The sequence below is a fragment of the Pungitius pungitius genome, chromosome 1, assembly GCF_949316345.1.
Source record: "Pungitius pungitius chromosome 1, fPunPun2.1, whole genome shotgun sequence".
Taxonomy (NCBI): domain Eukaryota; kingdom Metazoa; phylum Chordata; class Actinopteri; order Perciformes; family Gasterosteidae; genus Pungitius; species Pungitius pungitius.
Genome location: NC_084900.1, coordinates 4,290,711 through 4,300,782, shown reverse-complemented (window position 1 = coordinate 4,300,782; position 10,072 = coordinate 4,290,711). Strand labels below are relative to the sequence as shown.

Here is a 10,072-nt window from a genome sequence, read left to right as displayed (position 1 = left end):
TACATATTGTATACTTACAGACAGACTAAACTTGACTTATTCTTATCATCTTATTTATCTTCGTGCAATGTTTTAGTTCAATGAGAGTTTGATTGTTTGATTGATTGTTATAATACGATGATTCATTTTTTTAACCAGAGGAATATAAAGTTAAACAGAAATGTTTAGCATGTCAGTTTATTGTACGCTATTGTAAAAAACAAAAACAAAATAAAGATAACTCTTTCACAGGTTCTATCTATAAAACTGTACAAAGCAACACACAAACATCTGGATTATCACAGCTTTGACCGTCCGCTTCACAAATGTCTAAAAGTATTTTCGCTGATCATCAAATTATTGGATTCCATTAAAAAACAAATGACTGTATTTAAATGTATCTGTGCTAAACATAAATATAATTATTACAAGAATATAGTTTTCTGTTGTCATAAAATGCTGAGAAGCAACTTTTCCCGATTATATTACATCATCTTCACAGAGTTCACACTTTGATATGACTATAAAAAATCCAGTAGTGCAAAGTGTAAAAGCTGAACACCAGGACACGTTAAATGCATCAACAAAAACCTGGTCCAAGAGAGGAGATGACTCCTCTGTCTTCTCTCTCTCTCACGGTGACAAAGTTCCATTTTCACACCTGGCTCAAACGTAAGCGTTTCGTCCGTACGTGCTGGCGGCCTGGCTCCTGGCTGCTGCTCCAGAGTACACGGTCCCCCTGCTCTGGAGAGGGCTGCGAAACGAGACCACGTGGGCTTGTTATACAGGAAAATCAGCAGGGTCATGATGAAAATGTTTGGTTCACCACAGGGAATTTGCACCGGTGGGCTGTATTTTACCCACCCGCTAGGGGGCGCCAGAACTATTTTTTCATTCTGCCAGTCTCGTGGGCCTTAATCCCAAACCTGGGCCCCCTTTTTATTGTCACCTGTGCATATTTGACGGTTGTGCCCCTTTGGGATCATGACTATTCCCCCCCCCCCCCCTGGTTGATTGACACCCAGGTGTCACAACATCATTCATAATGGTCACTGGAATTAAGCAGAAATCGAATCGGCCCACTTCGGGTGATAATGTCCAATAGGAGCTGTTACATCCTGCAGGTGACTTAATAAAGTTTAGCGCTAGGGGGCGCCAGAGTGTCTGCCACGAATGTCTTCTGAAACAACGCCACATGTGTTTAATAAATACATGAATGTTAGAAAACGATTTGGCCAATGTAAAAATTAAATGGTGAGCTCACACAATACAGATAATCAATTTAATTTTCTGAAATGTATGGGTAGATATATTTATGAAATTATTAGATTTTTAAAAGCAACTAACTATCAATGTTGGTTAATCTATCTGAAGATGCAGAAACTCTCACAATAAATCAATTAACAGCCCCCAACAGATGATGATCACATTTTGGCCCACAAAGAGAAACACATATATACGCGTATATGAAACTCACTATTTCTCCTGTGTTCCCATTTTGCAGGAGCAGGTGAGACAGGCTCCTCCAGCGATGGCGAGCACAGCGGAGCACCAGCCCATGTAAAGTCCTTCACCTATTTCATACCTGTGCAGCACACAGCAGCAGCGTGTCAGTCGGCCCGCGTGAGGCCCACGTTGGGCCTTTTTTTTTTTTTTTTACCATATCGCTCTCCACAGCGACCTCACCTTATCCCAGGATGGAAGGGGTCAAAGAATTCCTGAGTGATGTTGAAGGCGTACCAGGAAATTGCAATCATCGTGCACAAACCTTTTGAGAGAAATATACATTAGTTGTGATTCTTTAATAATTGGGACAGCAGCGGGGAAGCTTCCAGATAGCTACACATAGCACTCAGGTAACCAGGAGATGCTTGATTTAAACGTTGTAAAAAGCATAATTTATTAGCATTGTGGAGAAGTTTGCTTATCTACTTATAGGGTCGTGTGAGAGGAGGTCAGACTGGTCGGCTCTTTTTTTTCTTATCTTTTTCGTTACCTTGAAGTATGAAAAGAACTCCAGCAGTGCCAGCGATCCTCCCCTTGAGAACATAGTTTTCCCCTCCTGCCTTTGAACACTTGACTCCTATCAGTGCCGCCAACAGTCCACACGTGCCCAGCACGATCGAAGTGATCATCAAGGCCCGGGACGCCTGGACGTAACCTGCACGCGGCGTGGAAGTGACACGAAAAACGCTGAGTGTGGGTGTGCAACGCGATTCTCCAAAAAACAAAAATGTCACTTGTTAGAAAGCAACATCGTGGATTCTAGCTTTTATCACCAATATCAATTTTCTTTTGTGTGTGTGTGTGATAAAAGTTCTAAACTCCAATATTAGAATCATTGCAATATAAATGATTTGGTTCGCCGTACCACTCAAAGCCAGCAGCGAGGGAAACTCCCGGCAGTTGTGCACCCCGGTGGAGTCCGTCGCACAAGACATCCACAGGTTCTCGTAGATGGTGGAGGTGGTGATGACGTTCCCGTCGACGGTCGACGTCCTCCAGTAGCGGTTGGGCAGGGTGACCCCCACCATCACCCAGCCGATGAACCCCAGCACCAAAGCCACGACTTCCACTATCGGATCCATGACACACACACACCCCCGCCCCCGCACCCCCCCCAAAAGCTCGGCCCAAACAAGTCAAACAAAAAGTGCTTCCAGGTGTTGGTTATTTGGAAATGAATGAAAAGCGAGACATCTGGTTTTGGCGTGAGAGAGCGGACGACGCGTCTGTTCTGCCGGTGTGAGATGTTTCCAGCTCAACAGATATGTATAATGATTTATATGACTTTCTCTCCTCCCCCCTCGCCTCCCCCTTATTCACTCACTCCCTCTCTCTCTCTCTCTCTCTTTTCGTATTTTACACCCCTGAAACGGAGCAGGTGTTTATCGGGCCTCTCTCAGGGTCCAATGGTCATCAGTCAGCGTTAATGACGCTGCACTGTTTTGGGACATGTTCCACCGCGGTGGGTTCTTTGATGAACAACCAAAAGAAGCGTTGCACCATTATACCCCCCCCCCCCACCCCCCGTTTCATACAAAAAGTGTCCTCATGCATGCATTGGTTTTGTCTTTTGAAAGTCCTCAGAGTTCTCCACACAAGGCCCTGGTGGAAGTGGAGATATGACCAGGACTGGATAAAGACATTCTTGACTCAAACAGTCCGGGACGAAGGGTTACACACACACACACACACACACACACACAACATTGTCTTGTTTTTCGCCAAGCTAGATAATAAGTGACACTGTATGACTTGATGAAATGCATTGAATGTCCCGTTACTTTGTGTTTTTTGGAATGACTGTCTCCACGCTTGCTGTACCAAGATCTCAGGATAAGATATACTTTTATTGTCCCGCGGCAGGAACATTTAACTTCGGTCTCCAGGACGCCGCGACACACAACACGCGTCAGCATCACAATCTACATGCACGCATTCCAAAGATCATTCATACACTCATGAATAAAAATTTGAAAATACTCGTCTCAATAATGAGTTACCAATGATAAAATAACAAAACCAGCCGTGATAAACACAGATAGCAAACAATTCACCATGTATTAGTCCCTAATAAAACCATGTTGCTACTTGTTGCTTTTTAACAATTTGATGGGATGGAATTAATGTATTAATGTACTGACTTCTATCGATAAGTAAAGATTTACAATGTTTCCACATTGACCTTATTAATTACATTTTATTGCAAATCTGTGAGTCAGTTAAAACAAAAATGAAAAACTGAGGGCCATTTTCTCAGTTGCTAAGAACAGCCTGTAGGCAGATATAACACAATTATATATTAAAAGGACTACAGATGCTATTCCAATGGATTTGACGTTAATTTACCTGCAGTATTGAGCTTGCCGTGAACAACTTAGATTTTGAGCTAACATTACGAGGAAAACAACGCCAAAGCAACCAGAAGAGCTAATTCACAGCTAGCTGGCTACCTTTAGCCCTCTCGCTCACTCCTTCTTTTTCACTATCTTTTGAAGAACTGCTCATTTCTAGCTGACAATAAACAACGTAGGGCTACAAAGAAAAGGTGTAATGTTTGCTTTCTGTCAGCAAAGACTGATGCGAGGAAGGTGCAGACTAAGCTAGCTGACTGTGTGCTAAGGTATAAGGTGTAGCTAGCTACACACTACACCACGCTAGCAATGGCTGCTCCATAACATTAGTTGATAATGTTAGTGTTGTGGAGCCAATGGTCCTAATAAAACATAGGAACATACGAGGTAGTATCATTACCCTAAATATGTGATCGTAAAGTAATGGTGTCGTTAAGAAAAGTCAAGGCCGCAAGGCGGGTCACGCCCACCGAGCGACACACCCAACAGTTTCTCACAATTTGGAATGGTGTCAATGTGTAATTAGTAATTGATAACAAAGGCCTTGAAAAGGCCCTAATGTCACCGAGTTCACCCTGTGGTTTCTGCGTTTGTGTGACTTCATGAATGTTCCTCCCCGTGGCTGCGGGGTCAGTGGTGCCAAATCCACACGGATCAGATTCAGTCAAATCTTAACGGGCGTTTTTGGGAAAAATCTTTCCAATTGTGTAGAGCTAGTAAACTGTCAAATTTGTATAAAAGGTCAAGGATGAGGCCAGGGATAGAAATGGAGGAAACAGTGAGTTCACCATCCATGAACCCCGACTGGAACGAAGCCGTGTTGAAACAGGGAAGTTTGTAAATCAATCGCAGTGACAAAAAGGAATGGTTGTAAATTCTAACAAAAATGTCCGCTTATCATTTTTAATACACGGTACCAGGAACCTGATAGAGGAGAAGCTTAATTTAACCCATCCATCTTTCACGTGATTTTTATTATTTACAGCTGTGCTCATAGCGTGGCAAGTTAAAAAAGGTTTTTACAAGAGAGATGTTTTACATGAATCTTTGTTTTTCTCAATGAACTATTTCTCCTCGTAAATTGCTAAACCCTAAAATCCATTTTGACAGTGAACCCGTCGTAGGAATGAATGACATCATGTGCGCTTTGTATTTGAGGTCATTTTAGGTCTCACTCACATCTTAATTTGTAACAAACAAAGGCAGAAATTCCAACCATACTTAAATTAAATTCAGTGTCCCTTTCATCTGCTTCCCCTCCTCCTCAACTCCTCTTAACATTAGATGCTGACTCGCCGTAAAAGTCTCATTTTATGGCTGAGCTGTTTGCAAAGCAATTTTTTTTACAAGGCACTCGGCAGCTTCGGCTGCTGATGAGTTTGTTATTTAACTGGCAAAGTTATAGTGGTTGTCTTATGTTTTGTATAGCTCATCGTTTTACCTTGTGCTTTACAGGAATTACAAGTTGAATGAACACAATAGATTAACATAGTTTTAAAAATTCTTATGGGACTGGCATACATCAAAAAACACAATTATTGGTGCAGATGTGTTGATTCTGTTGTTTTACAGCTATAGTACTCTAATTAATTAAATGTATAAGTATGGAAAGTTTGGGAAAACTTTTCATAACAAACAAAAGCTGTCTCGTCCTAACTGACGGATGTTAAAAGATGGTTGGATCTGTAAAGGCCTTAAAACGTAAAAAGGCTTTGAGATCCAACCTAAATGTTTCACATGAACGATTCTTATGGGTTTTTTGTGGCTTTCTCACTGGTTTCAAGTGGGAAGACATTATTTGGAAAAAATCAATGTCATAGAGTCATCTGCCAAAATCAGAATGCAGCATTATTTAAGTAAGATGTGACGACATCTTGTTTGTTTCTTTAGTTGCCAAGAAACTGTCAATCAAATGACATATTATGAGTGTGGATTCCCTTATATTTGCTAAACAATAAGAGTAAACACAACATAATATGTTGTATTTAAAAGTATTTAAAAAGCTATCCACAATGCAATGTCATTGTATGGGAAACTTATCAGGTCTGAAACAAATTGGACCCTTAAAATGATCTTTTTATTATCGGATATTCAACCTTGTCTGCAGGTGATCTGCTGTGCAAATAAAATCCAAGATTACAATCTGTGCAAAAAAATGAGAGATGATTGAAACTGATCCCAAGTATTACACATTAACTACACATAAAGTTAAGACAAAACTTGTCACTTCTTCTGTCTCTTCCTGCAGAGATAGAAAGTGGCAATAAACCCATGTTTAACTAGATTATACAGTAACTTCATATTACCGCGTGACACCACACAGACATGGAGACAGACTGAGGCGCAGCCAACAGACCCCGGGCCCATCATGTCTTCTTCTTCTTCTTCCTCTTCTTCTTCTAGTTCTTGGTGGTGACAACACATTACCACCTCTCAGCCATGTGTTAAAACCAGCGCACACTTAATGAACATTGGCCCTCGTAACTGAAACTCACTGAAGCTGATCTGAATTACACCAGCTTTGATGAATCATTGATGTTAAAGTGTGTCGAAGCCGCACACAGGATGAGTCTCACAACCGGGGGCCCGCTGTGGTTAGCCATTATGTTTCTTCTCTGCCCCTCTGTTTGGATATTGGATTCATTTTTTTTTGGAGATATTCACCCAACCTTTTATCTTTTCGTTTACCCATTCGAACACCTTTTTTCACGCCAAAGAGTATTATTGTTTTTCCCCTCATCTGTCCGCGGGGAGTTTCGGTTCCGTCAGATGGGTTAATGAGTAACACCCAACGGGGCTGATAACGTCCCACACAACCGATACCCTGCAGAATCCTTCCCGTCATAAAAAAAAAAAAAAAAAAAAAAAACTGTACCAGAGACTATCTGTGAGTCAAGATTTGAGGATGATCGACAGGCCAACAGGGCCGAACAAGGCTGGGCCCGGTCCTCAGGGACCACAATGCCCCCCCTCTTACCGTGGGCACCCGCAACCCTGTTGTAAATGTAGTAGTCAATAAAAGATAAGATAACAATCCAGTTGGACTTTGCGCGATCAACGAAATATTCTTATAATATAATAATATAATATGACGGTGATAAATTGATCCGATGCACCTTGACGTCGATGGAAAATCACAGTTCCCTGGTCTTTCGTAACAGTTAAAAGGTGAAGCACAAAACATTGAAGAGAATTGTAAAATACTATTTTGATGATTCTTTGTCATTTCATGCAAAGAATATATTTTTGATCTGCTTATTTTCTCCTTTGTAATTTGAATGATATCATTCTTTTGGTGTTAGCATCTGTTATTCTTTATTTAACCCTTGTTTAGCAAGAACAAGCCCATTGAGAGACCTGACCAAGAGAGCAGTGTAAATGTTACAATCAGATAATAAAAAGCCAACTAGCAGACCTAAAAATGCAAAACATACAGAAAAAGTTCAAAAGATTGAGTTTACACGGAAGAGATGACAAACCGGCAAATTTCAGCATCCAAAGAATTGTCATTTGCTAAAATAGAGCCCATGTTGCATGCTTTTTTTTAGTCATAAGTAAATACAATTGATAATGAGATAGTATGTCATGATTATAGCAAAATTTGAAATACAATGTCATACATATGAGATAGCAAATCATAATGAGACATAATTATTAGAAATGGTCTATTAATGAGATGCTGTCACTATTTTGAGAAAGTTTCTCAAGTCTTACAGTATATATATGATTTTTTCTTCTTCAGTGGTAGCACTGGCTTTCCATACGACACCTCGACAATAATCTCCCAAAAACACAAAACCTTGTCAGTTCAAAATCTTTTTATTTAACAAGATGGAAGACAAGACATTACATGTAGCACAGGTAAATGCATTTTATATGACAAGATTAACCCATTTATAATTATAAGTGTGTTGCCTCCCTTGAAGGCAACACATTCAGAAGAAGAAAAAAAAAAACCTGTCCAAAATAAGCCTCTCGTTCCCTCCTCATCAGCAGCTCCTTGTTACACAATCAGCATTATTTGATGCTCCCTCTGCAGCAAACACATCACACTGTTGCTTTTGGCATCACAAGCACTTCAACACTTCCGAATGCATCCGACTGTCGTAATTTATTTACACAAATAATGAGAAAGTGCAATGCTAATGTGGGTGAATAGACAGTTTAGAAATGTCCTATACATGGTGAATCTCAACCCTGTTAAAAAATGGTTATTCACTGGTATTATTCAAACCCTTTAATATGTTGCGGCGGATACTCGACTTCAAATTTAAACGTTGCATCCATCAAGCTCTCTCCACGCCCGTTGTTATAATTTATGCCGTGAAAGAGTCAGTGTATCAGCCAGCAAAGTGAATGCACGTCAGCTCACATGCAGGTTAGGATTTAGCGGCTCCCTTTGACACAGCCAGGCCGATGAGGCCCGCCAAACCGGCCACGCCGAGACCGATTCCCCCGACGATCGCCATGCCGACCAAGCCATCTGGATGTCAATGGATGTCAGCAATGTGGTTAAAGACAAAAACAACAGGGTGAAATAAGGGAGAACATTCGGGCTCAGACTGGCTCGTACCTTTCTTCAAAGCCTTGACGATGAGTTTCTCCAGCTCCTGAGCCTGCTTGTTCCCCGGTTCATTCTTCAGAAGAGTTCGAATGTACTTTAGGGCCTTCTCGTATTCCTGAAAGCGGGGGGGGGGGTTAAAAAGGACTCTCAGTTGTGTGCACGTTTTAGATTATGTCAAATGTAAGTCCAGCATTACACATAATTGAAATGGTACGATCTCAATGTCAACAAAACGGGTGAAGCTGTACAAAAACAAATGAATGCGTTCAGGAAGGAAAGGCTACAAACTTAACAACGCCAACATTGTTGCAACGGCGGGAAAGGCACTCGCCTTGAGTCTGTAGTTGGCCACAGCGAGGTAGAACAAGAAGTCCCGGGAGTCGTCTTTTGATGCCGTATGAACAAGTTCTAGGACGAAAAACACAATTGATTACAACCGTTACATTTTGGAATAATAGATGCGAAAAATGTTATAGCGATCCTCCCTGGCGCTGACTTGATAGTCCCTTCTCTGATATTTTTCTGGTAACAATGAGAAAATCAAAGAGCTTTCTCTATTGCAATAATACATTAATGATACATTCGAAACATGAAATTTGCATTATCACTTTAGTTTATTAGAGATATGTCAGTGCCACTGCATACACACAGATTCATTCACATTATATATCAAACCTTTCCATTTTAATAATAACTTTCAAATCTTAAACATGTATTTGGTAAATGTATTAGGGAGAGATTCTAAATAAAGTCATACACAGACACATTAACATTTCCAAAACCCCAAAATATGTTCCAGTAGATATCTTAAAAAGGATCCTTCCCAAATATTTAGAATTTCTGAAGCTTTAAATATCAATATGAGGCCCAAACCCCCACTATTATTGGTCAGTCTTTGAATACAATAAGAAAGCACGTGTCGCATTGACTCACCTTCCAGGAGCACAATCCCCTTCTTGATATCCGCTGTGTATTTACTCCTGATCAGACACCAAGCATACTCAAACTTTGTTTCTTTGGAGACGGATCCCTTCGCCTGCTCATTTTTGTACTTCTTCTCAAATTTCTGGAAGATCAGAAGATAAATTAAGCGACCAAATCATTTTCAAATAAATTCAATTGCCATCAGTTTTACGTGTCTGTTTGTTTGTTTGTTTTGGGGTAAGAATTTGCTTGAGTTATTTTTTGGTTTGTTGACTACAAAACTTGAGTTGACATAACGTTACATCACATTCCCAAACTGTTACTAGCACGACTCGTATATATCAATAATGACGTCACACTGACGGGAATATGATTACATCCATAGACGTTAGCATTGGTAAGACGACTGTTAGCATTAGCCAGCTACGTGACGCGTCAAAGTATCTTCCGACACGTCGCTTTTTACGCCGGTTTCAGCATTTACCGAGAGACCACACGTTCGGATTACATCACGTACGTGTCACCTGTGGTTCGTTGTGTCGGTTTTAATTAAATTAGGAGGTTTAATAATAGGTTCACCTACCAAAAGGTCTTCTGGAGCTACCACATCGCTCACAACCGCCTCCATGTTTCCGGAAGTAGATCCCGGCTCCGCCTTTTTATAATCACGTGACAACTGGCGTCGTCTACGTCAAAGCCCGTGTTGTCATAACAATGTTATTAATAATAATAATGATATTAACACCAA

General features: G+C 40.7%; 2 protein-coding genes across 2 annotated transcripts; both read right to left on the bottom strand.

The window, feature by feature from the left end:
* Positions 1 to 161: 161 nt before the first annotated feature.
* On the bottom strand, positions 162 to 2,752 carry cldn15a (claudin 15a). The gene is made up of 5 exons (XM_037479198.2): positions 2,351 to 2,752; positions 1,976 to 2,140; positions 1,666 to 1,747; positions 1,457 to 1,564; positions 162 to 733 (listed from the first exon to the last, which is right to left on the bottom strand). The coding sequence occupies exons 1-5, from the start codon at positions 2,565 to 2,567 to the stop codon at positions 646 to 648; spliced, it is 660 nt and encodes a 219-aa protein (XP_037335095.1). The 5' UTR covers positions 2,568 to 2,752; the 3' UTR covers positions 162 to 645.
* Positions 2,753 to 7,634: 4,882 nt separating this feature from the next.
* On the bottom strand, positions 7,635 to 10,057 carry fis1 (fission, mitochondrial 1). Its single transcript, XM_037479330.2, has 5 exons — positions 9,908 to 10,057; positions 9,334 to 9,466; positions 8,732 to 8,808; positions 8,410 to 8,515; positions 7,635 to 8,319 (listed from the first exon to the last, which is right to left on the bottom strand). Exons 1-5 carry the CDS (start codon positions 9,950 to 9,952, stop codon positions 8,216 to 8,218), a joined length of 465 nt encoding a protein of 154 aa, XP_037335227.1. The 5' UTR covers positions 9,953 to 10,057; the 3' UTR covers positions 7,635 to 8,215.
* Between the last annotated feature and the right edge of the window lie 15 nt (positions 10,058 to 10,072).